The following is a 27,036-nucleotide window of genomic DNA, read 5'->3' on the forward strand; positions in this document are numbered from 1 at the left end:
ACTCTGAGCAAAGGAGAATGAAGAAAAACAAAGACACAGGAAATTATCAGTTCAACGGAGTAAGAGACCACATGAATCACCACCTCCACAAGCCTGAGCTCAGAACTAGATGGTGCCCAGCTACCACCACCAACTGCTCTGACAGGGATCACAACAGATGGTTCTGGACAGTGCAGGAGAAAAACGTAGAATAAGATACAAATTAAAAAAAAAGACCAGACTTACTGGTTTGACAGAGACCGGAGGAACCCCCGGGACTATGGCCCCCAGATACCCTGCTAACTCAGAACTGAAGCCACTCCCAAAGTCCACCTTTCAGCCAAAGGTTAGACAGACCTACAAAACAAACCATAACACATGTGAGGAACGTGCTTTTTAGTTCAATCACGTATAGGAGATCAAATGGGCAACACCTGCCCGAAAGCAAAGATGAGTAGGCAGGAAGGGGCAGGAAACCTGGATAAATGGACCCAGGGGTATAAAGAGAAAGGGGGAGAGTGCTGACACGTTGCGGGAATTGCAATCAATATCAGGAAACAATTTGTGTATAAATTTTTGAATAAGAAACTAATTTGCACTGTAAACTTTCACCTAAAGCACACACACACACACAAAACCTTGAGTAGTTCCCTATATGACTAAAAACTCATAAATTTTCCTTGACTAAACACAAAGAATATCTTAGCTCTGCTTTGGGGCAGTTTTAAGAGGTCGGCATAATCAACTCAAAGACTCCTAAGAAACAAATTTATCACCTAAGTGGTAATGCTTGGCAGGCCTGCTCTGAAACAGAGAAACCCTTTCTCCTAAGTATCTGGAATCTGAACATCTCTCTTAATCCTAAAAATCAACATACAAACAATAATCCTTATACTCTATCTAAAAACAGGGCAAATTTACTTAGTTACAATGTGTGTGCTCAAAGGGAACAGCTTTACACAAACACAGGATCACACTACCTGATAAGTTGAATGCTGTTATAATTACATGTAAGTAGGACTGTGTTATTACGAAGAAAAGTTAAGGGGCTTGTACAGATTCAAGGGACACTTCCTTATGTTTTATAGGAATGAAAGAAGAAAATAAATTGAAGGCAGCAAACAGGGAAATTAAAAAATTCCCAAAGTCCTCATTGGACGCTAAGCAAAGCTACTATGGACACAGGAAATAGGTTTCAACTGTCCACAAGATGAGAACAGCAACTTAATCAAAGAACTAAGCTATCTAACTCTGAGAAGAACCTTGTGTCTCTCAGTATTCTGCTGTTACCAGGGCAACTGCTAAAACCTGGATGCAAGCTTAACAAACGAGCTTATCTGCAAGCTTCACTATCAGACTCTCCCAAGGACATACCACTTGCTCCAATCTTAACCTACAGCTTTCATCCAGCCTGCACACAAGCCAGAGTTCTCTTAGCTATGGAGGAGCGGCAGAAACCTTCTCAAAAGTCAGGCTTTCCATTTCCTGGTAGCCTGTTTTTTTTTGGACCACCAGTGATCAAAAGAAAGAAATGACTAAAATGCGGAATTGGGAAAAGTAAGATGTGGAATTGGGGAAGAGTCCAGGGGTGTCGATTGCTAACCCACCTACGCCAAAAAAGTTCTCATCAGTGACTCAACTTCTGCATTTAGTCATATTAAAATAACCCTTTCTCCCTCTATATTTCTGATAAGTATAATACCTCCTTTCAGAAAAGACATTCTGCAGGGGTGTGAATTCATCATACGATCTTCTTCCTAACGCTCCAGCTGAAGTCATAAACTGAGAGAAAAACAAAACACACTTCTGACTGTAGGTGGATAGAAGGGAAAGAAGTTATCTAGGAGATACATTCAGTAACCATATTTTTGCAAACTTAGACATTTGTTCTGAAAAGGACGCCATTTCAATCTGCAGGAACCTGGGGAAGATCCCTATGAACAGGCCCAGGAAAGTGGATATGAAGGTCTGAAGATGTGCACAGCAGTGCACACATGTGTGATCACAACCAGATGGTGGCAGTCCACTTAATAAACTGAATTTTTTTTTTAATCACAATATTTATGGTGCAAAAAAAAGTATTATAATTAAAGAACCTGGCAAAAACGAATCTCAAGGAGATGTTCAATCTGTTTCACTTTAAGTTGACCAGCAGCTTCACTCTTCCTAAACCCACCTGTGCCCCCAAGTCATAAAGACTGGTCATTCGATGATGGGACAACTCTAGCGTCTGACACACCAGAGAACGGCCTATACTGGGAGACAACCTTTCAGTATCAACTGCCGAGAAAGCCAACACTTTGGCTGTCAAGAACTACGTTAATTTTCAAGCACAGAGCATCATGACCCACTTAGCCTCTGCTTATGAACACGGTACAATTTAGGAGAATCACCTCTGTAATGGCAACCTAGCTTTAAAACATCCTAACATATTCATTCAATAAACGGACTCTCAGAGAAGATAATCTTCAGAAAAAGTGCAGATCACCCTGAATTCCGCTTCCTTTATCTCTTTTTGATGCCCTTCCAAAATGACAGTACTTGAGATTCATTGGAATACACAGAGAAAGAAAACAGGGTTGACTAAAAAAAAAAAATTTTTTTTTTTTTTTTTTAGTTAACTAGTCACCTTAAAGATCACAAGTTCCTCCCTTCTTTTAAAGTTCATTTTATTAGTATTATACTGAACTACAGCAAGAGCACTTGGCTGGGGGGAGGGGTAATAAGCCCATGAAAATACTTTATAAACAAAATCTATTATGCAAATCTAACTTAGGGAGAGGTCTTAACAGTGAATAAAACATTCTAGAACTTTAAAGAGCCATTACCAACAAATACGCAGGGGAACTTGATACCCTTTTTCTTTCTAGGTGGAAATGGTCCCGAGCTTCCTTACCTACAGACAGAAGGCGCCATGTGACAGCAGGAGTGGCAAAGCAGGCAAAGACATCGTCTGTGCAGGAGAAATGGGTGAGGTGAGGCAGAGTGACCGACTGGCCACGACACTGGCCCCACATGTACACGTTCCCACTCTGAGTCTTGGCAGCAGAGGTGTGGGCAGAGTGACAGGCTGCAATCTCTACTACCCTAAGAAGTTTTAAGAGAAACGCATGTCACTTCTTTACCACAGAAGCCTACAGCACACCACACGATACAATCAAAAAAGTTCATGCTTGGAACACCTCAAAAAACAGCCCAAGGTCCAGGGACATTGGCTGCCAAGTGATACTGACAAAACCAAAAGATCAGGGCAAGAGCACTGGGTTTCTTCCTTCCAGACTGCCCTCTTCTTGGCCTTACTTCATCCTGAGTTAGGACAAGCACACCTGCTGTTGAGGAGCACTTGAAAAAAGACTAGAAACCAAAGTAACTGAGGAAACTGGACACTGGTAAAATGTCCTAACAGTTCCGGGGGCTTGTTGCTGTTGTGAGCTGCTATCAAGGTGTCCCCCAACTCTTGGCAACCCACACTGGCGGATTTTTCAGAAGCAGATTGCTTAGACAGTACCAAAAAATACTATGTCTTCAATACACCATTTGCTTATAAACATAACATTTTCTCTCATCCCCTCATCCACCACCACCCACTGCCATCAAGTCAGTTCCGACTCATAGCAACCCTATAGGACACAGTAGAACCACCCCACAGAGTTTCCAGGGAGTGTCTGGTGGATTTGAACTGCCGACCTTTTGGTTTGCAGCATAGCTCTTAACCTCTACACCACCAGGGTTTCCTCTCATCTCCTACCAGAGCTCAAAAGAGCTCAGATAGGTGATCAGTACTGATTGGTGGTCATGGACTCTAACATTCTAATCCAACAAGACATTAAGTCAAGCTTACTTTTTCTCAAGTATGCTTCTTGGGCACGGTCCCAGAATCAGAAGTCAACACTCCAAGACTTAGCGGGTAAGACCTCATGATTTGGTTGAACAAACATTAAACATTTATTCCAGTAACACACATTAAACCAAATCAACATTTAAATAGCTAACGTCCTTCCAAGAGCATATTTTATTTATTTAAAAGAAGCTTTAGATGGTTCAAAGGAAACTTCATATTATATTTTGAACGTCAAGACGGTCTATTTTACTTCCCTACTAAATGGGCAAGAAGAAGTTTGTAAGAATTCTGCCAAGATGCATCAATACCTATCAATCACAGCTGCTTCATTTATAAAGGTGCATAAGAAACATACTAACTTCATTTTCATTCTGGCTGGTACTCAAACTCTTTTGTTCAAAATAAGAAGGTGTCAACAGAAGCATCACGGAGCCAAACATCACAGCTCCAGCACACACATCCACAGCGCGCACACAGTCCCACGACACGTCACGTCCCAGTTACCTTTCTTTTTCCACCAGGACGTGTGCTGGGCTTAGCAGGTTATTTTTATTGCCAGTTCCCAGCTGCCCATACGTGTTAGCTCCCCAGGCATACAGCAAGCCCTCATCTGTTAGTGCTAGAGTGTGTGCGTAGCCGCAGACAATCTGCAAGGAAATGTAAACGTTACCAGAGATACGGAAATAGAAAGGGCAGGAAACTGGCTACCTCAAAACACAGCCAGCTTCTGCAGAAGGTCACCTTCTCACCGGCCGCGGGCTGCCGTTCTCTGCGATACTAAATAAGCACTCGAAAAGCCTAAACCTTAGCACTACCGGATTTTTCCATTAGTTTAACTTACTTGTCAAGACTGCTGTGCCAGCACCTCGGTCTTTTTTCTAATCAGAGGACTGAGGTGAGACAGCATATTAAACATGGAAGGCAAAGGCACAGAGTATTGCCGAAAAGATTTATCAAAGCGTAAGACTCCAGTATTTCTCCAACTTGAGTCCAAGCAGGTAGATGGGGACCAGCGAGCCGAGAGTTGGTCATACTTACCTGATTCACGCACACGCTGTGTAAAGCTGCCACTCTCACAGGGGTCAGCTGATTGCCATTGTTTCCCAGGCCCAGCTGACCATTGCCATTGTAACCCCAGCCATATACCTTAGAGAGGAGAGAATGGGAGGGAACAGGCTTTTAACTGTGCCAGTAAGAGGGAACAGACAAATGCAGTACATCTCATCTAATTAGATACTTTTCCCACTTTCAACACTCACATTCTACCCCATGTGCTACTACAACTATCTCCAAATAGAAGGCATTCTGGGAGAACAGAAGGACAGACGTTGGCTGTCAGTTCCTACTCTGTAGCTTACTATTAGCTGGATAGCCTGGGGCAAGTCACGCATTCCAGCTTCCTAAATGAGGAAGCTGAGGCTCATTAGCACTTATTAAGCCCCTACTGTATGTCAGGACACTGTAAAAAGTACTAGAAATAAAAGTCTCTGGCCACTGTTTAATAGTGGAAAAGAGGCAGGCAAATTTTTTGCAGCCAGGTGGCAAGTGCTCTAACGGAGATCCCATCAAGGCACTACAGGAGCAGAGAGGAGAAAGGATTTGGCTCTACCAAGAAAGTTGAGGAAGGCTAAAGCATGAATGAGGTGAAGGCATTGCAGGCAGAGCACACGGAATGTGCTAGAGGCAGGTTCAGAAGACAAGGCAAGGCACCAGGCTGTCAGGGCAGTCATCGGTTGTAGCCAGGCACCATCTAGTTCTTCTGGTCTCAAAATGATGTAGTCTCTGGTTCATGTGGCCCCTTCTGTCTTTTGGGCCCATAATTACCTTCTGACCTTGGTATTCTTCATTCTCCTTTGATCCAGGTGGGTTGAGACCAACTGATGCATCTTAGATGGCTGCTTGCTGGTCTTTAAGACCCCAGACGCCACTCTTCAAAGTGGGATGCAGAATGTATTCTTAATAGATTTTATTATGCCAATTGACTTAGATGTCCCCTGAAACCATGGTCCCCAGACCCCTGCCCCTTCTACACTGGCCTTCAAAGCATTCAGTTTATTCAGGAAACTTCTTTGCTTTTGGTTTAGTCCAATTGTGCTGTCTTCCTCTGCATTGTGTGCCTTCACCTAAAGTAGTTCTTATCTACTATCCAATTAGTGAATGCCCCTCCCCCACCCTATTTCCCTCCCCCCTCGTGTAACCACAAAAGAATGTTTTCTTCTCAGTTTAAACTATTTCTCAAGTTCTTATAATAGTGGTCTTATACAATATTTGTCCTTTTGCAACTGATTAATTTTACTGGCACTGGGTTTAATTTCACTCAGCATAATGCCTTCCAGGTTCTTCCATGTTATGAAATGTTTCACAGATTCATCACTGTTCTTTATCGATGCACAGTATTCCATTGTGTGAATATACCATAATTCATTTATCCATTCATCCATTGATGGGCACCTTGGTTGCTTCCATGTTTTTGCTATTGTAAACAGTGCTGCAATAAACATGGGTGTGCATATATCTGTTCATGTAAAGGCTCTTATTTCTCTAGGATATATTCCAAGGAGTGAGATTCCTGGATCATATGGTACTTCTATTTCTAGCTTTTTAAGGAAGCGCCAAATTGATTTCCAAAGTGGTTGTACCATTTGACATTCCCACCACCAGTGTAGAAGTGTTCCAATCTCTCCACAGCCTCTCCAACATTTATTATTTTGTGTTTTTTGGATTAATGCCAGCCTTGTTTTTTTGTTGGAGTAAGATGAAATCTCATTGTAGTTTTGATCTGCATTTCTCTAATGGCTAATGATCGTGAACATTTCCTCATATACTGTTGTGGTTGTTGTTGTTAGGTGCCGTCGAGTCGGTTCCAACTAATAGCGACCCTATGCACAAGAGAACGAAACACTGCCCGGTCCTGCGCCATCCTTACAATCGTTATTATGCTTAAGCTCATTGTTGCAGCCACTCTGTCAATCCACCTCGTTCAGGGTCTTCCTCTTTTCCGCTGACCCTGTACTCTGCCAAGCATGATGTCCTTCTCCAGGTACTGATCCCTCCTCCAAAGTATTTAAGACGCAGTATCGCTTTTTATTGCTATCCTTGCCTCTAAGGAGCATTCTGGCCACACTTCGTCCAAGACAGATTTGTTCGTTCTTTTGCCAGTCCATGGTATATTCAATGTTCTTCGCTAATACCACAATTCAAAGGCATCAACTCTTCTTTGGTCTTCCTTATTCACTGTCCAGCTTTCACATGCATATGATGTGATTGAAAATACCATGGCTTGGGTCAGGCGCATCTTAGTCTTCAGGGTGACATCTTTGCTCTTCAACACTTTGAAGAGGTCCCTTGCAGCAGATTTGCCCAATGCAATGCGTCTTTTGATTTCTTGACTGCTGCTTCCACGGCTGTTGATTGTGGATCCAAGTAAAATGAAATCCTTGACAACTTCAATCTTTTCTCCATTTATCCTGATGTTGCTCATTGGTCCAGTTGTGAGGATTTTTGTTTTCTTTATGTTGAGGTGCAATCCATACTGAAGGCTGTGGTCTTTGATCTTTATTAGTAAGTGCTTCAAGTCCTCTTCACTTTCAGCAAGCAAGGTTGTGTCTTCTGCATAATGCAGGTTGTTAATGAGTCTTCCTCCAATCCTGATGCCCCATTCTTCTTCATAGAGTCCAGCTTCTTGGATTATTTGTTCAGCATACAGATTAAATAGGTATGGTGAAAGAATACAACCCTGATGCACACCTTTCCTGACTTTAAACCAATCGGTATCCCCTTGTTCTGTCCGAACAACTGCCTCTTGGTCTATGTAAAGGTTCCTCATGAGCACAATTAAGTGTTCTGGAATTCCCATTCTTCGCAGTGTTATCCATGGTTTGTTACGATCCACACAGTTGAATGCCTTTGCGTAGTCAATAAAACACAGGTAAGCATCCTTCTGGTAGTCTCTGCTTTCAGCCAGGATCCATCTGACATCAGCAATGATATCCCTGCTTCCACGTCCTCTTCTGAAACTGGCCTGAATTCTGGCAGTTCCCTGTCGATATACAGCTGCAGGTGTTTTTGAATGATTTTCAGCAAAATTTTGCTTGTGTGTGATATTAATGATATTGTTCTATAATTTCCATATCCAGTTGGATCACCATTCTTGGGAATAGGCATAAACATAGACCTCTTCCAGTCAGTTGGCCAGGAAGCTGTCTTCCATATTTCTTGGCATAGACGAGTGAGCACCTCCAGTGCTGCATCTGTCTGTCGAAACATCTCAATTGATATTCCGTCAATTCCTGGAGACTTGTTTTTCGCCAATGCCTTCAGAGCAGCTTGGACTTCTTCCTTCAGTACCATCGGTTCCTGATCATATGCTACCTCTTGAAATGGCTGAATATTGACTAATTCTTTTGGTATAATGATTCTGTGTATTCCTTCCATCTTCTTTTGATGCTTTCTGTGTCGTTTAATATTTTCCCCATGGAATCCTTCACTATTGCAACCCGAGGCTTGAATTTTTTCTTCAGTTCTTTCAGCTTGAGAAACGCTGAGTGTGTTCTTCCCTTTTGGTTTTCCATCTCCAGCTCTTTGCACATGTCATTATGATACTTTGTCTTCTTGAGAGGCCCTTTGAAATCTTCTGTTCAGTTTCTTTTACTTCATCAATTCTTCCTTTTGCTTTAGCTGCTTGATGCTCAAGAGCAAGTTTCAGAGTCCCCCTGACATCCATCTTGGTCTTTTCTTTCTTTCCTGTCTTTTCAGTGACCTCTTGCTTTCTTCATGGATGATGTCCTTGATGTCATTCCACAACTCGTCCAGTCTTCTATCACTAGTGTTCAATGTGTCAAATCTATTCTTGAGATAGTCTCTAAATTCAGGTGGGATATACTCAAGTTTGTATTTTGGCTCTCATGGACTTATTCTGATTTTCTTCAGTTTCAGCTTGAACTTGCATATGAGCAATTGATGGTCTGTTCCACAGTTGGCCCCTGGCCTTGTTCTGACTGATGATATTGAGCTTTTCCATCATCTCTTTCCACAGATGGTCAATTTGATTTCTGTGTGTTCCATCTGGCGAGGTCCATGTGTATAGTTGCCGTTTATGTTGGTGAGAGAAGGTATCTGCAATGAAGAAGTAGTTGGTCTTGCAAAATTCTATCATTCGATTTCCAGCATTGTTTCTATCACCAAGGCCATATTTTCCAACTACTGATCCTTCTTCTTTGTTTCCAACTTTCGCATTACAATCGCCAGTAATTATCAATGCGTCTTGATTGCATGTTTGATCAATTTCAGACTGGAGGGGCTGATAAAAATCTATTTCATCATCTTTGACCCTTGTGGTTGGTGCGTAAATTTGAATAACAGTCGTATTAACTGCTCTTCCTTGTAGGTGTATGGATATTATCTTATCACTGACAGCGTTGTACTTCAGGATAGATCTTGAAACATTCTTTTTGACGATGAATGCAACACCATTCCTAGCAGGAAGACTATATGATTGTCCGATTCAAAATGGCCAATACCAGTCCATTTCAGCTCACTAGTGCCTAGGATAATGATGTTTATGAATTCCATTTCATTTTTGATGATTTCCAATTTTCCTAGATTCATACTTTGTATATTCCAGGTTCCGATTATTAATGGATGTTTGCAGCTATTTCTTCTCATTCTGAGTCATGCCACATCAGCAAATGAAGGTCCCGAAAGCTTTACCCCATCCACGTCATTAAGGTCGACTCTACTTTGATGAGGCAGCTCTTCCCTAGTCATCTTCTGAGTGCCTTCCAACCTGGGGCACTCATCTTCCAGCACTATATCAGACAATGTTCCCCTGCTATTCATAAGGTTTTCACTGGCTAATGCTTTTCAGAAGTAGACTGCTGGGTCCTTCTTCCTAGTCTGTCTTAGCCTGGAAGCTCAGCTGAAACCTGTTCTCCATGGGTGACCCTGCTGGTATCTGAATATCACTGGCAAAGCTTCCAGCATCACAGCAACACACAAGGCCCCACAGTACGACAAGCTGACACACACGTGGGGCATATATCTGTTAGCTACCTGAATGTCTTCTTTAGTGAAGTGTCTATTCATATCTTCTGCCCTTTATTTAATTGGATTATTTGTCTTTTTGCAGTTGAGTTTTTGCAGTATCATGTAGATTTTAGATATCAGGCGCTGATCTGAAATGTCATAGCTAAAAACTTTTTCCCAGTCTGTAGGTAGTCTTTTTACTCTTTTGGTGAAGTCTTTGGATGAGCATAGGTGTTTGATTTTTAGGAGCTCCCAGTTATCTAGTTTTTCTTCTACATTCTTTATAATGTTTTGTATACTGTTTATTCCATGTATTAGGGCTTCTAACATCCCTATTTTTTCTTCCATGATCTTTATCGTTTTAGATTTTATATTTAGGTCTTTGATCCATTTTGAGTTAGTTTTTGTGCACGCAGTGAGGTATGGGTCTTGTTTCATTTTTTTGCAGATGGATATCCAGTTACACCAGCACCATTTGTTAAAAAGACTATTTTTTCCCCATTTAACTTACTTTGGGCCTTTGTCAAATATCAGCTGCTCATATGTGGATGGATTTATGTCTGGATTCTCAATTCTCTTCCATTGGTCTCTGTATCTATTGTTGTACAGGTACCAGGCTGTTTTGACTACTGTGGCAGTATAATAGACTCTAAAATCAGGTAGAGTGAGGCCTCCAACTTTGTTCTTCTTTTTCAGTAATGCCTTACTTATCCGGGGCCTCTTTCCCTCCCATATGAAGTTGGTGATTTGTTTCTCCATCTCATTAAAGAATGTCCTTGGGATTTGGATCAGAATTGCATTAAATGTATAGATCGCTTTTGGTAGAATAGACATTTTTATAATGTTAAGTCTTCCTATCCATGAGAGCAAGGTGTGTTCTTCCACTTATGCAAGTCTTTTTTGGTTTCTTGCAGAAGTGTACTGTAGTTTTCTTTGTATAAGTCTTTTACATCTCTGGTAAGATTCATTCCTAAGTATTTTATCTTCTTGGGGGCTACTGGAAATGGCATTGATTTGGTGATTTCCACCTCGATGTTCTTTTTGTTGGTGTAGAGGAATCCAACTGATTTTTGAATATTTATCTTGTATCCCGATACTCTGCTGAACTCTTCTATTAGTTTCAGTAGTTTTCTGGAGGATTCCTTAGAGTTTTCTGTGTATAAGGTCATGTCATCTGGAAATAGAGATACTTTTACTTCTTCCTTGCCAATCTGGATGCCCTTTATTTCTTTATCTAGCCTAATGCTCTGGCTAGGACTTCCAGCACAATGTTGAATAAAAGGGGTGATAAAGGGCATCCTTGTCTGTATACCAGGTTGTTTTGACTGCTGTAGCTATACAGTATGTTTTAAAGGAATTCTCTTTTTACTTTAATTTTAAAATTATTACCTGCTATTAAAGTAAGCAGGTAATAATTTTAAAATTAATTTTATTTTAAAATATAAAGGAGAATTAAAGAATACTGGAACAGAGGATGTTAGGCAGCTGTTCCAGGAATTCTGAAGTCAGCCAGGATGTTATCAGTATTGATTCAGAAAATAACACAGGTGTGCACTCTGTGAACTCCAAAGCACCCAGCATCCCAATGCACAAAGCCATTAAAGTCTGTCTAAAGAAGCACTGGGCACACACGGGTGGTAACAGACCCATGTAAGTAGAATAGGGATCCGGAAGGAATTTCGAAGACATGACCATCAGCTCAAAGATGACCACAGTGAAGGGTCACTGAAGGGTGGCTTTTAAAATGTAGCTAACAACAATTAGGACAAAAAATTCTATGTTTGCCAGTTGCTTCCTTCTATGAACAGACATTCGAGATGTAGGCAGGTAGTTCTAAAAAAAATTCTTACCCATCAGAGTCCTTGACTGCTTATAAACATTATCAGCTAACTTAGAGTGCACAGTTGATGTTTTCATCAGAAGAGAAGAGTGGTAACAAATTCTTTAACCCACTACATTAAATCCCAAATACCTGTGAGCATTAGACTATCTGGATCCTGCCAAAATAAAATAAAACCAAGACAGGGTAGACCATTTACTTACAGACAAATCTTGGGATTTTAAAACTTCAAATTGAGGAATAAACATGGTCTGGCTACCCCTCAGCAGTCAGTAACCAGCTAGCTACCAAGGGAACTACCTTCCACTAACTAATCCACACATCTTATGAACAAATGGGCATTTCATGGAAAGCGGAAGTGGGAGGGGGAAGGGAATGGAAAGAGGGCTCACCTCACCATTGTCCAGGACAGCCATGGATGAGGTCTGGCCACAGGCAATACCAACCACCTTCTTAATGTGTAAACAGTTCGTCACTTTTCGAGGAGTTGGTTGATTTGCTGTGGATCCTGATCCAACCTGGCCACAGTTATTATAACCCCAAGCAAATACCTACACAAGAGATGGGAAATGGAAAAAAAAACCACAGTAAAGGTGAAAAGTCTACCTCTAACACACAATAATCTCCATAAAATAAAAATAAACCCACTTAATGAGTACTTATGGAGTCCCTGAATGGCACAAATGGTGCACGGTCAGCTGCTAATCTAAAGGTTGGTGGTTTGAACCCACCCACAGACTCGATAAGAGAAAGGCCTGCAATCTGCTTCTGTAAAGATGACAGCCAAGAAAACTGTATGGGGCAGTTCTACTCTGTAACACGTGGGGTCACCATGAGTCAGAGGTGATACAATGGCAACTGTTTTTTTTTTTTTTTAATGAGCACTTACGGTGTGCTAAATGGTTCTAAACGCTTTACATACATTAAGCAATTTAATCTTGATGGTAATCCTGTAAGGTGACCCTGGAGTAGGTACTATTTTCATGTCCATTTTATATAAGGAAATGCCAAGTGATTTGCTTGAGGTTCCACAGCTAGTAAGTAGTAGAAATGGAATTTGAACCAAAAGCAGTCTGGCTGTATTCTTTTTTTTGTTTTGTTTTTATCATATTTTAGATGAAAGTTTACAGAGCAAACTGACTTCTCACTAAACAATTAAGACACATATTGTTTTGTGACATTGGTTGCCAACCCCACGACAGGTCAACATTCTCCCCTTCTGGACCTTAGGTTTCCCATTACCAGCTCTCCTGTCCCCTCCTGCCTTCTAGTCCTTGCCCCTGGGCTGGTGTGCATACTTAATCTCATTTTGTTTTATGGGCCTGCCCAATCTTTGGCTGAACCTCAGGAGTGACTTCATTACTGAGCTAAAAGGCTGTTGGGGGCCATATTCTATGAGTTTCTCCAGTCTCTATCAGACCAGTAAATCTGGTCTTTCTTTTTTCATGAGTTAGAATTTTGCTTTACATTTTTCTCCAGCTCTGTCCAGGACCCTCTATTGTGATCCTCGTCAGAGCAGTCGGTGGTGGTAGCCAGGCACCACCTAGTTATGCTGGACTCAGTCTGGTGGAGGCTGTGGTATTTGCGGTCCATTAGTTCTCTGGACTAATCTTTTCCTTGTGTCTTTGGTTTTCTTCATTCTCCCTTGCTCCAGACAGGGCGAGACCAGTGGAGTATCTTAGATGGCCACTCACAAGTTTTTAAGACCCCAGACACTACTTACCAAAGCAGAATGTAGAACACTTTCCTTATAAACTATGTTATGACAATTAAGCTAGATGTTCCCAGAGACCATGCTCCCCAGAGCCCTCACTAGCTGTATTCTTAACCACTATGCTCTACTGCCTCTATATTATGGCAGCTATTTTTTTTTTCCCAACCTGGCACCAACAGGTAACAAGGTATATACCACATAAATATCAATTGAAGTTCTATGTCATAACACGGAACTCAAAAGTGCTAAGGAGACATTTGTCCCTCCAAAAAGGACACCACATTGTTAGTCTTTTCCTGGTAGTATTTTCTCTGAGTTCTTATTTGCTCTCTGTCTGTCCGTCAGCTTCAGGCAGCCCCCATCCTTCTCACCTGCATCCCATGCTTACTTCCAGCCTATTACCTGTGATAACCTGAAGACCACACACTCCTATGGGAGAGGGGCACAAACGGATCTCTAAGCTAGTCAAAACTAGCAACAAAGATGAAAAACAAAACAGCAAATAACCGCAAGTTAATTAGCTACTGATGTTATCAACCAGAAGCGTGGCCAGAAAGGAGAATTAGAAGGGGAAGTGGGGTGCCGCAGGAGAGGAAAAGACTGCCTCCAGCACCAGAAGAATCTTTAGAGAGTCTTGCTCTGTCTGCCAGCAGGAAGTGGCCCTGACACGCTTCCACAGCCCTCTCCTCTGTCAGCACTTCCTATCTCCGTTCGCATGTCTGGTGCTGCCTCAGCAACAAACAACAGTAAAACCCACAGCTGATGCCTTAAAAAAATATCTGCCACCTGTCCATTACACAGGTACATATAAAACAACCTGCAACACTTCCTGAAAGTATATTCACAGGAATGTGTAGTTTCATGATAAAAAACATCTAGCACAATTATCCAAAGTTGCATATGCTTAAGGTTAAAATCAACCAGGAATCCAACCTGCAAAAATTAGCAAGTTCTGTCTAATTTCAGCCATCGGTCTTCTGGTACTTCTTTCCAAACATCCCAAGCTCCCCTGCAATGCAGCTGCCATTGATTTGAAAATGGGGACTGTGGTTCCACTAACCAAGAAATGGACTAGGAGAACAGTGGATTCCAAGTATACGCCCTGTGTGCCCTTCCTGACTTCAGCCAACACATCCCTGCCACGAAACCTTGGGTAAGTTGCTTGATTTCTCTGAACTTCCCTGTTTTCCTCATCTGTAACTCCTCTACTTACTAAGATCACTGTAACACCATGGAAGGACTTTTAAACAGGGGAACAATACGATCCGATTTGCCTTTTAGAAATCACAGAGAAATAAGATTGGACAGGTAAACTAATTAAAAAGCTACAGGGAAAAAAAAAAAAGACTGTGTTCAAAGTTCTGGCAGGAGCTGATGAAGCCTGACCTAAGGTGACAGAGATGGAGAGGAACAGAATGATACAAGAGATTCGAAACTAGAACCTACAGGATGAGTAACCTTTAAGATACGCATGAATCATGGTGGGGGTGAGTACGTGATATAGGTAACTAGAATGCTGGTTAGGTTATTTTCTACAACAGAGAATTCATTACATCTACTGAAAAACAAAATAGACCTTAAAGGGTGGGGCAAAAGTACACAACACTGTCATACACATCTGATTTGCAGTGGTAGCAAAGAGCATGAAATCCAACTGCTTTAAGATGAAATCTACTGTCATCAAAGGAATGGTCCCAATCACATAATATAGGTTGTGATAGAGGAAGCGTGTGTTCCCACAATGCTTTTAGTTACATACGCATACTATGCTCACACTGTACCAAGCACAAACATGGTCATTATTTTATTTTGTTAAAAGCAGGACACTTACCTCTCCATCTGCTGCCAGAGCCATGGAATGATGCGAGCCACAAGCTACTTCAACCACTTGCTTGATCAGGAGATTGGTACAGACTTGGATGGGAGCAACACCTTGGTTGGTTGTCCCATTCCCAAGCTGGCTATATCCATTGTGGCCCCAGGCGTAAACAACTCCATCTACACAAAATGGCCACACAAAGAATCAGCTCCAAGAAGAAATGGTAACCCCTGTCCTCTCTTCCCAGAGTTTTGCGCAACTCATATTCCAACATTTGTTTCTCTCATATTGCCCTCTCCCCTCTACAAAACAAGCACTGACTGGGGGTAAGGGAGAGAGGGATAGATGAGACAACAGGATAGACAGATACAAAACCTTTAATGCAAGGACTTCATTCTGACATTAGAAAGGAAATAAGCTTGTGGCCAGAAGTTAAACGTTTATATATGTAACAATTGGACTTCCTGAACACTTTGATTTATCTCAATAGTTTTTGTTTCAAGTACTAAGCAGAAGGCAGAAGATACAGGAAAGCTCAAAACTGTCTTTACCATCACTTTACCGAATACTAAATCTCAAAGAACACTTTGTGTCTGTCTGTCTGTCTGTCTGTCCCACACAAACTCACTCACAAAGTACAAAAGAGGTATGTTAGAGGTATGATTCAGCAATTCCACTCCTAGGAATATATCCTAGAGAAATAAGAGCAGTGACACACATAAACATATGCACATCCATGCTGATTGCAGCATTATTCACAAGAGCAAAAAGATGAAACAACCTAAGTTCCTATCAACATATGAATGCATAAACAAATTGTGGTACATACACACAATGGAATACTAGGCAACTATAAAGAATAATGAGGAGTCCACAAAACATCTTATAACATGGATGAATCTGGAGGACATTATGCTGAGTGAAATATGTCAAACACAAAAGGACAAATATTGTATGGTCTCACTTTTATAAAAAGTCAAGAACAGATATATACACAGAAAGCAATGTTCTTTGATGGTTACCAAGGATGGGAGGGGGAGGGGGAGGAAATCAATTTCTGGATACTAGACATTTATTATTTTTGCTGATGGGAAAGGCGATACCCAGTATCAATGGTGTCTGCACAACTTGTCCAAGGTAAATGATGGCACTAAGAAGTACGCAAGAATAAGGGACAAGTTTGGTAAATGCTATAACATACAATTTTGCAACAACAACCAAAAAATATGTGTGTGGTTCCACAGGCCGACATGTATGCACATATGTGTATAGGAAGACACATGTGAGTATAGGGGTGTGCATGTACAGGCGTATCTGTGGACATATGTATATACTTGTTTATGTGCACTGCATATATATTTATATATATAATAAACCACATGGGGGCACAGTTAGGAATACTTTCTAGACATAACCAAATACCTCATGGGATTGGTTTATTGAGTTTGAAGGCCTGGGACCATAGTGTCGTGGGACAACTCTGTCAACTGGCATAACATAGTTCATAAAGATAATGTGTTTTAAATCTTAATTTGGTGAGTAGCATCTGGGGTCTCAAAAGTTTGCCAACGGCCATCTAAGATACTGGTCACTACTCATCTGGAACAAAAGAGCATAAAGGAAACCAGAGACTCAGAGAAGAAACTGGTAGCCCACGTGAACCCCAGCCTCATCTAGCCTGAGACCAGAAGAACTAGAAGGGGCCCTGCTACCATTACTGACCATTCTGATCAGGGACACAACATAAGGTCCTGGATAGAAAGGAGAAAAATGTAAAACAAAATTCAAATTCCTAAAACAAGGCCAAACTTATTGGATCAATAGACTAGAGGGGCCCCACAGACTACTGCCCCAAGAAACCCTTTGAACTTAGAACTAAAGCTACCTTTCACCCAAATAATAGATTGACTCATAAAATAAGCAATATTACCTGTGAATACTGTGATGAAATAATCACCTGTGCACCAAACCGTCAACATTTACTCTAAAACAAAGACAAGAAGCTAAGGAGGGGCAGGGAAGCAAGGTTAATGGAAACCAAACAAAAAGAATGGAAAAAATGAGTATGTTGACACACTGTGAAAAACTGAAGAAGTTGTATAAAAATTGCTAAGTGGGAACCTAATTTGCTATATAAACTTTCACCTAAAACCCAATTTTTTTTTTTTTTAAAGAGGTATATTATTTACACAGGAAACAAAAATCACAGAGTTCCTCTGAAACAAACCATTTTAGCGGCATGAACTATGGCTGCATTTTTTTCAAATGACTATCTTTTAGTGCTTCTGAGAGAGGTGACTTTGCTGTCTTGCATTCTCTCTTGTTTCACGCATCTCCCCCACTGCATGCCTGACAATCAAGAGCAGGTCCCCCCAGAGGTATCCACTCTTCTTGTGCCTTCCACACGGTTACAAAACATCATGACCTGTTAGATAATACAGACCCAGCAACAATAGACGGTGAACGGCGACAGCAGAAACTTGAGCGTTATGGTTAGTTTGCTGGCTCACTGACAGTAGTCCCCGAGCAACCAGGGGAAAGGTCGTTAAGTGCCCTCGAGTTGACTCCAACTCATAGCAACGCCATGTGACAGAGTATAACTGCTCCAAGTGTTAAGGAGGATGTGGAGAAACTGGAGCCCTCGTGAACTGCTGGTGGGAATGTAAAATGGTACAGCCAATGTGGAAAATAGTTTGGCGGGTCCTCAAAAAGTGAAACATGGAATTACCACACAACCCAGCAATTCTACTCCTAGGTGTATAACCAAAAGACTTAACAACAGGGACTTAAACAGATACTTTTACATCAATGTTCATTGTAGCATTATTCACAATAGCCCAAAGGTGGAAACAATCCAAGTGTCCATCAACAGAAGGATAAATAAAATGTGGTACATACACACAATGGAATATTATTCAGCCATAAAGAGAAATGAAGTCCTGATATGGATGAACCTTGAAAACATTATGATGAGGGAAATAAATCAGACACAAAAGGACAAATGATATTTTATCCTACTTGTATGAAGTATCTATAATAGGCAAGTGTATAGAGACAAAAGTGTATGTATGGTTACCAGGGGTTAAGGAGGAGGGAATGGGAGTTACTACTGAGGGGCACTGAGTTTCTGTTTGCGGTGACGAGAAACATTTGGAAATGGATAGTGGTGACAAGAGTACAATATGATGAATATAATCAATGTCACTGAAATGGACACTTAAAAATGGTTAAAAGGCAAGCTTTTGTGATGTATATTTTACCACAACAAAATTTAAAAAGAAAATTGAAACACATTGGGAAAAACTTAAACTTAAATCGTTAGGTCACAATGGATGCCAAGCTGAACCAGTCAGTAATGCAGAAACTGTCTGAAAGAGCCAGTGTAACAGCAGAAACACGATTACACAATGCAGAAGTGAGATTATCATCTCAGGGTGCTCAATACCAGTTACATTCTTACTTGACAATCACGCTCAGATCTGGATCTCACAGCTTGAGAAGATGTAGAGAACCTGGAGTGGATTTGCATATGAACTAAAACCAAATCAAACCTGTTGCCGTCAAGTGCATTCTGACTCATAGCAACCCTACAGGACAGAGAGAACTGCCCCCTAGAGTTTCCAAGGCTGTAATCTTTATGGAACCAGACTGCCATGTCTTTCTCCCATGGAGCAGCCAGTGGGTTTGAACTGCCACCCTTAGGGTAAGCAGCCAAGCACTTAACCAATGTGCCACCAGGGCTCAATACTAACACCTATGGCAGCAGCTAAGGAAGATAGGATTCCGCGGTCTAGAGACAGAAGGCCACTGAAGCATGCTGTGCGGGTTAAAGTTGCGTGTCAACTTGGCTGAGCCATGATCCTCAGTGGTTTGGCAGTTATGATGTAGTCTGTAATATGTAGCTTTTAATGATGTAAGCACCTCCATGATGAGATCTGTTGTGAGTAGCCAGTCAGTTGAAAGGGAGCTCCCTTGGAGGTGTGGCCTGCATCCAATATAGGTGGACTTTCTGGCAAGGCTCGCTGGCTTTTGCTCACTCTGGATTCTGCAGCTGGCTCCTATCATCTGATATCCAGTTCTTCAGACTTGAGCTAGCAGCTTACCTGCCTTCCGACCTTCCAATCTTGGATTCGACCCATGAACTTGGGACTTTCCAGCCTCTACAACCGTCTGAGCCATTTCCTTTATATAAACCTCTCTCTCTTTCTCTGTCTTTCTCTCTATGTATGTATTTATATCCTGCACTGATTTTGCTTCTCTAGAGAACCCAGGATAAGACACATGTTGTCTCCCAAATGTCACTCTAGGGGACTATCCAAGAAAAAGTTGAGGGTCTCTACTGAAGAAAGAGCAAGCTCTATATGCCTACAAATTAAGAGCAAGAATTCAGGTTATATATAACCAGCTTTCAGAGTGTGATGACCGCCAAAAGTACAGATAAATTTCCAAAGAAAAATGCATACTCTCTTTCTTCAATGGTCTTGGAGAGGTAAAGAAAAAAGCAGAAGAGTCTATCTGCCTATATCCCCCATTCTTTCCATAACGGTACCCACATGAATGCCAGGGAATAAGATTTCTCAGATTCAAGATTCAGGAACAACACAAAGAAAGGAAAACCAGTATTATCTGTGTTTACAAAAATATACAAGGAAAACCTGAAAGCTACGTTGCTACCAAAAATCTTCAGAAAAGTTAGGGTGGAAATGATCACTTTGTTTGTTATCTAATCTTCCATAACTTTACACTGTTGTTGTTGTTAGGTGCCATTGAGTCAATTCCAACTCATAGCGACCCTGTGTACAACAGAATAAAACACTGCCTGCTCTTGTACCACCCTCTCAATCATTGCTATGTTTGGGCCCATTGTTGCAGCCACTGTGTCAATTCATCTCATTGAGGGTCTTCCTCTCTTTCGATGACTCTCTACTTACCAAGCATGATGTCCCTCTCCAGGGACTGGTCCCTCCCGATAACACGTTCAAAGAATGTGAGACGACATCTCGCCATCCTCACTCCTAAGGAGCATGCTGGCTGTACTTCTTCCAAAACACACTTGTTCATTCTTCTGGTAGTCCATGCTGTATATTCAACATTCTTCACCAACACCATAATTCAAAGGCGTCGATTCTTCTTCAGTCTTCTTCATTCATTGTCCAGCATTCACATGAATATGAGGTGATTGAAAATACCATGGCTTGGGTTAGGCACACCTTGGTCCTTAAGATGACATCTTTGCTTTTCAACACTTTAAAGAGGTCTTCTGCAGCAGATTTGTCCAACACAATAGGTCACTTGATTTCTTGCCCACTATTTCCATGGGCATTGATTATGGATCCAAGTACAATGAAGTCCTTGGCAACTTGAATCTTTTCTCCAATTATCATGATGCTGCTTAATGGCCCAGTTGTGAGTATTTCTGTTTTCTTTATGTTGAGGTGTAATCCATACTGAAGGCTGTCGTCTCTGATCTTCATCAGTAAGTGCTTCCAACTCTCTTCACTTCCAGCAAGCAAGGTTATCTGCAAATTGCAGGTTGTTAATGAGTCTTCCTCCAATCCTGATGCCACAGTCTTCATTATGTAGTCCTCCTCCTCAGATTATTTGCTCAGCATACAGACTGAATAAGTATGGTGAAAGGATACAACTCTGACGCACACCTTTCCTGACATTAAACCACAGTTCTGTTCAAACAATTGTATTTGTCTATGTTCAGGTTTCATACGAGCACAAGTAAGTGTTCTGGAATTCCCATTCTTCAAAATGTTATCCATAAGTTGTTATGATCCACACAGTGGAATGCCTTGGCATAGTCAATAAAACACAGGTAAGCATCTCTCCGGTATTCTCTGCTTTCGGCCAAGGTCTATCTGACATAAGCAATTGATATCCCTTGTTCCATGTCCTCTTCTGAATCCAGCTCGAATTTCTGGCAGTTCCTTGTCGATATACTGCTGCAACCGCTTTTGAATGATCTCCAGTAAATTTTATTTGCATGCAATATTAATGATTTGATGATTTCCACATTTGTTGAATCACCTTTCTTTGGCATGGGCACAAATATGGATCTCTTCTAGACAGTTGGCCAGGTAGCTGTCTTCCAAATTTCCTGGCACAGACAAGTGAGCATCTCCAGCACTGCATCCATTTGTTGAAAGCCTTGTTTTTCACCGATGCCTTCAGTGCAGCTTGGACTTCTTCCTTCAATATCATTATTTCTTGATCATATGCTACCTCTTGACATGGCTGAACATCAATCAATTCCTTTTGGTACAGTGACCTCCCATCTCCTTTTGATGTTTCCTACATTGTTTAATACTTTTCCCATAGAATCCTTCAATATTGCAACTTCAGGCTTTTTTTCTTCAGTTCTTTCAACTTGAGAAATGCTGAGCATATTCTTTCCTTTTGGTTTTCTAACTCCAGGTCTTTGCACATTTCATTATAATATTTTGTCTTCTCAAACCAGCCTTTGAAATCTTCTGTTCAGCTCTTTTACTTCATCATTTCTTCCATTCACCTTAGCTGCTCTATGTTCAAGAGCAAGTTTCAGAGTCTCTTCTGATATCCATTTTGGTCTTTCCTTTATTTCCTGTCTTTTTGATGGCCTTTTGCTTTCTTCATGTATGATGTCATCTCACAACTCATCTGGTCTTCAGTCATTAGTGTTCAATGGATCAACTCTATTCTTGAGATGGTCTCTCAATTCAGATGGCATATACTCAATGTTATACGTTAGCTCTCATGGACTTGTTTTTAATTTTCTCCAGCTTCAAATTGAACTTGTATATGAGCAACTGATGTTCTATTCCACAGTTGGCCCTGGCCTTATTCTGACTGATGATATTGAGCTTCTCCATTGTCTCTTTCCACACCTTCATTGCCTAAGATGCAAAAGACACACGCTTTCCAAACAGATGTGATTCTGAATTGATTCCTGTGTATTCCATCTGGCAAGCTCCACGTGTATAGTCGCTGCTATTCAGAAAGTTTATGCTGCTGAAAAAAAGGTACCTGCACTGAATAAGTTGTTGGTCTTGCAATATTTTACCATGCAATCTCCAGAGTTATTTCTATCACCAAGATCATATTTTCCAACTATTGATCTTTCTTCTTCGTTTCCAACATTCGCATTCCAACCACCAATAATTATCAATGCATCTTGACTGCATGATTAATCGATTTCAGAATGCAGAAGTTGGTAAAAATCTTCAATTTCTTCATCTTTGGCATTAGTGATTGATGGGATAAATTTAAATAATAGTCACCTTAACTGGTATTCCTTGTAGGCATATGAGTATTATCCTATCACTGACAGTGTTGTACTTCAGGATAGATCTTGAAATGTTCTTTTTGACAATGAATGCAATGCCATTCTTCTTCAATTTGTAATTCTGGCACAGTAGACCATATGATTATCCGATTCAAAAAGGCCAATACCAGTCAATTTCAGCTCATTAACGCCTAGGATATAAATGTTTATACATTCCATTTCCTCCTTGACGACTTCTGATTTTCCTAGATTCATACTTCGTACATTCCACATTCTGATTATTAATGGATGTTTGCAGCTGTTTCTTCTCATTTTGAGTCATGCCACATCAGCAAATGAAGGTCTGAAAAGCTTGACTCCACCCACATCATTAAGGTCGACTCTACTTTGAGAAGGCAGCTCTTCCCCTGCTATATTTTGAATGCCTTCCAACCTGAGAGGCTCATCTTTCAGCTTGATCATCAGACAATGTTCTGCTGCTATTCCTAAGGTTTTCACTGGCCATTTTTTTCAGAAGTAGACTGCTAGGTCCTTCTTCCTGTCTGTCTTAGTCTGGAAGCTCTGCTGAAACCTGTCTACCATGAGTGACCCTGCTGGTATTTGAAATACTAGTGGCATAGAGTCCAGCATCACAGGAACACACAAGCCACCACAGTATGACAAACTGACAGATGAGTGGTGACAGACGAGTTACAGACCTTATATAAGTGGTCTAAAACCTCAGGAATCTGCCTACTTTGCAAAACATCCTATGGCTGTTTCAGAGTCAACCTGACATGTTTACCTTTCACCTGCTTTGTGTTCTGCCCCTCAGGAATTAAGAAACAAACAATCCAAAATTAATTAATTCATACAGCCTGACCTCGCCTTAGCTTAGAATTAAATGCTCAAGTTCCCACACACTCAAAAGCTGGATTTGTTTCCTCCTTACCTTCAGTGCTGAGGAGAACATGTGGTGCGCTCCCGTAACTAAGGCTTTTAATCTTCTTTCCACATAAGGCTTCTAGTTTTTTGGGTACAAGTGTACTCTGATTATCTCCAGTTCCCAAACAGTTACTGTAGTTCATTCCAAATACAAACACCTAGAAAACAAATCATTTTGTCTGAGTCATCTGGCCTAAAGTTACATTAAAGACTCTCTTTTTCAGTAAGGAAGTAAGACATGCTCAAGGTCTGTTTGACACTTGGGGAGGTAAGGAGAGACTAATAAGATAAAGTTTTTAAGAAAAATTCAGCCTCTGTTGACATTTGTTAAGTTTTACAATATTTGGCCATACTACAAAATTCAAAGAGAAGTAAGGGATGGAGGGGTGTTAAATCAAGAAGCTGAAAAAAAAAAAAGAGATTATATCAAAGGCAGTCTTCCTAAACTTCAGGTTCCTTTTAGCCCTCTCTTTTTCAAAGTGCATACTTTGCACTTTTTTACCCCTCTTCAAAGTTCAAAGCCCAACCCCAAAATAATCCCTAAAACTATACTCTAGGCTTGGAGGGAGTCTTACCTCATCGTTGTCAGTAACATACAGAGCTTCATTGCCTGAGGTGCCAAAGACGCACGCTTTCCGAATTGACGCAATTTCTTGAGGTGAGAGCAGAGTGAAGATTGGCCACTTTCCTACATCCACCATGACTCTGGTTTCAAACAATTCCTATAAATCAGCCGACATCTCCCCCCTACCAAACAGAAAGGTTCCAAGAAAAAAATAAACACCCATTAAACTAAATAAATAGACACTGTTAATAAAAGTTAACAAATGCTAATTCAAGACTAGACTACCTACCTTTGGTTAAATGGATCACACACTTCACCCAGCAATATGTCCAATCCTTCCTCCACCTTTGAACCTGGGCCTTTACATCTAAGGAGAGGAACAATGTGCTAGAATCAATTGCTTGTCTTCCCAGTCACAAGTCAGCACTTATCTGTGACCTGTATGCTTATATGCAACCAGACAGCAGGTAACGGAGGGAACGCACGCAAACTGGATGAAATTAGGGTCTCTCCTCAAGTATTTATCACACAATACTAGTGTGTCTAAGACAGTTAATTTTCTAGGAAAAATGTGTATGTATGTGTGACGTAAAAATCAGAACCACTATTTCTGTGACCCCACTGTTCACTATCATTCCCAGGATACACTGAAACATCCCACTCCTTGTAGAAAATCAATGCTACACTGAGCCACTGACGATTACAGCAATGTGTCATCCCTCAGACAGGCTGGAGTAGGACAAATATTAAGAAGCACTAGCCTAAGACTGACTGGATGAAACCATAAAAAAAAAAAAAAGGACTTATACACTGCTGGTGGGAATGTGAAATGGTATAACCACTTTGAAAATCAATCTGGTGCTTCCTTAAAAAGCTAGAAATAGAATTATCATACGATCCAGCAATCCCACTCCTTGATAATCCTAGAGAAATCAGAGCCTTTACATGAACAGATATATGCACACACATGTTCACTGCAGCACTGTTTACAATAGCAAAAAGATGGAAGCAAACAAGGTGCCCATCAGCAAAAGAATGGATAAATTATGGTACATTCACACAATGGAATATTACACATCAATGAAGAACAATGATGAATCCACGGAACATTTCATAACATGGAGGAATCTGGAAGGCATTATGCTGCGTGAAATTAGTCGGCTGCAAAAGGACAAATATTATATAAGACTACTATTATAAGAACTCAGGAAACAGTTTAAACAGAGAAGAAAATATCCTTTGATGGTTATGAGGCTCGGAAGGGAAGAAGGGAGGGAGGGAGAGGAGTTTTCACTAAATAGATAGTAGATCAGAACTATTTTAGGTGAAAGGAAAGACAACACACAATACAGGAGAGGTCAGCACAATTGGACTAAACCAAAAGCAAAGAAGTCTCCTGAATAAACCAAACACTTCAAAGGCCAGCATAGCAGGGGCAGGGGTTTGGGGACCATGGTTTCAGGGGATATCTAAGTCAATCAGCACAATAAAATCTATTAAGATAACATCCTGCATCCCACTTTGGAGAGTGGGGTCTGGGGTTTTAAATGCTAGCAAGTGGCCATCTAAGATGCATCAATTGGTCTCAACCCAAGTGGAGCAAAGAATGAAGAACATCAAAGACACAAGGTAATTATGAGCCCAAGAGACAGAAAGGGCCACGTAAACGAGAGACTACATCAGCCTGAGACCAGAAGAACTAGACAGTGCCCGGCTACAACCAATGACTGCCCTGACAGGGAACACAACAGAGAACCCCTAAGGGAGCAGGAGAGCGGTGGGATGCAGACCCCAAATTCTTGTAAAAAGCCCAGACTTAATAGTCTGACTGAGACTAGAAGGACCCCAGTGGTCACAGTCCCCAGACCTTCCGTTAGCCCAAGACAGGAACCATTCCCAAAGCCAACTCTTCAGACAGGGATGGGACTGGACAATAGGACAGAAAATGGTACTGGTAAAGAGTGAGCTTCTTGGATCAAGTAGACATATGAGACTATGTCAGCACCTCCTGTCTGGAGGGGAGATGGGAGGGCGGAGAGGGTCAGAAGCTGGCCAAGTGGACATGAAAATAGAGAGTGGAGGGAAGGAGTGTGCTGTCCCATTAAGGGGAAAGCAATGAGGAGTATATAGCAAGGTATGTATAAATTTTTGTATAAGAGACTGACTTGATTTGTCAACTTGCACTTAAAGCACGATAAAAAAAATTTTTTTAAAGTACTATAGTTTAGTCCCAATTTCTATAGTCATATTTTCTACAGATAGACCATACTTCATTTCACATTGAAAAAAAGTTATTATATGAACAAGGATAAGACAATTCACCCTAATGTTGGCCTTAGAGCTGATGACTATAGCCTTCATGCAAGTCACAATTAGCTTAAACAGCACCCTTTAAAAAGTAGAGGAAGGTATACATTTCCATAAAGCTCTGAACTTTCACCCGGTTAAGGGGTTTTATGCAAAGAATCCTGGTCATGACTCCAATCCTTCTCAGGTTAAAAAGTATTTCAAGAAATTCCAGGGGGCTACAGAGCCAACCCTGTAGTACCAAGTACATTTCCATTCTGGCACTCCCCTCTGGGAACAGAAATGGAACCAGTTGATAGATGCAACCTGGGTTTCCTAATGAGGTACAGAATCCTGAATTTCCTCCTTACCCACCTTCTAAGCTCTAAAAATAGCCGAGAGTGGAAGTTTCAAGCCCAGAGTCTATCTGGCTCCAGGCCCTGCAACACGTATAAAGAGAGCTTACAGGCTTGAGTATACTTAGCCAAAACCTCAGATTCCACCATCCAGAAAAGTTTTCCCATCAGCACCAACATGGGTAACAAGGATGAGCAGTCTATCAGCCCCGAGTATCATACCACATATTCATACGCATTGAACACCATCAGCTCAGGCTCTTCCCTATCACTACACAGCTGGACTGCTGGAATAGCATTTGAATGTTCAGACATGTGCACGTGCATGTATATGCTGGTCAGTATGTGTCTGTGTGTATACACGCCATGTGTGCATGTGTTGTTGCATGCATGTGCACATGTGTCCGTGTGTGTGCTG

The 27,036-nt window shown here is 41.2% G+C and overlaps 1 protein-coding gene across 9 annotated transcripts in view; it reads right to left on the reverse strand.

Annotated features, from left to right (window-relative positions):
• The window catches only part of RCBTB1 (RCC1 and BTB domain containing protein 1), a 78,773-nt gene that overhangs the window by 23,530 nt on the left and 28,207 nt on the right, over positions 1 to 27,036 (reverse strand). For 8 of the 9 annotated variants that reach the window (XR_010318211.1, XM_064270147.1, XM_064270149.1 and 5 more), the window contains 8 exons: positions 24,266 to 24,343; positions 23,987 to 24,158; positions 23,419 to 23,569; positions 15,230 to 15,396; positions 12,077 to 12,235; positions 4,859 to 4,966; positions 4,325 to 4,467; positions 2,876 to 3,066 (listed from right to left, as the gene is read on the reverse strand). Coding sequence is in view for 8 of the 9 variants with exons in the window: in XM_064270147.1 (XP_064126217.1) it covers positions 2,876 to 3,066; positions 4,325 to 4,467; positions 4,859 to 4,966; positions 12,077 to 12,235; positions 15,230 to 15,396; positions 23,419 to 23,569; positions 23,987 to 24,112 (1,045 nt within the window). In the remaining variant the exon portion in view is untranslated. Of the gene's footprint in view, positions 1 to 1,681; positions 1,762 to 2,875; positions 3,067 to 4,324; positions 4,468 to 4,858; positions 4,967 to 12,076; positions 12,236 to 15,229; positions 15,397 to 23,418; positions 23,570 to 23,986; positions 24,159 to 24,265; positions 24,344 to 27,036 lie in introns of all 9 variants that reach the window. The other variant, XM_064270153.1, reaches the window with a different exon arrangement.

Source organism: Loxodonta africana, chromosome 17, assembly GCF_030014295.1.
Source record: "Loxodonta africana isolate mLoxAfr1 chromosome 17, mLoxAfr1.hap2, whole genome shotgun sequence".
NCBI lineage: Eukaryota > Metazoa > Chordata > Mammalia > Proboscidea > Elephantidae > Loxodonta > Loxodonta africana.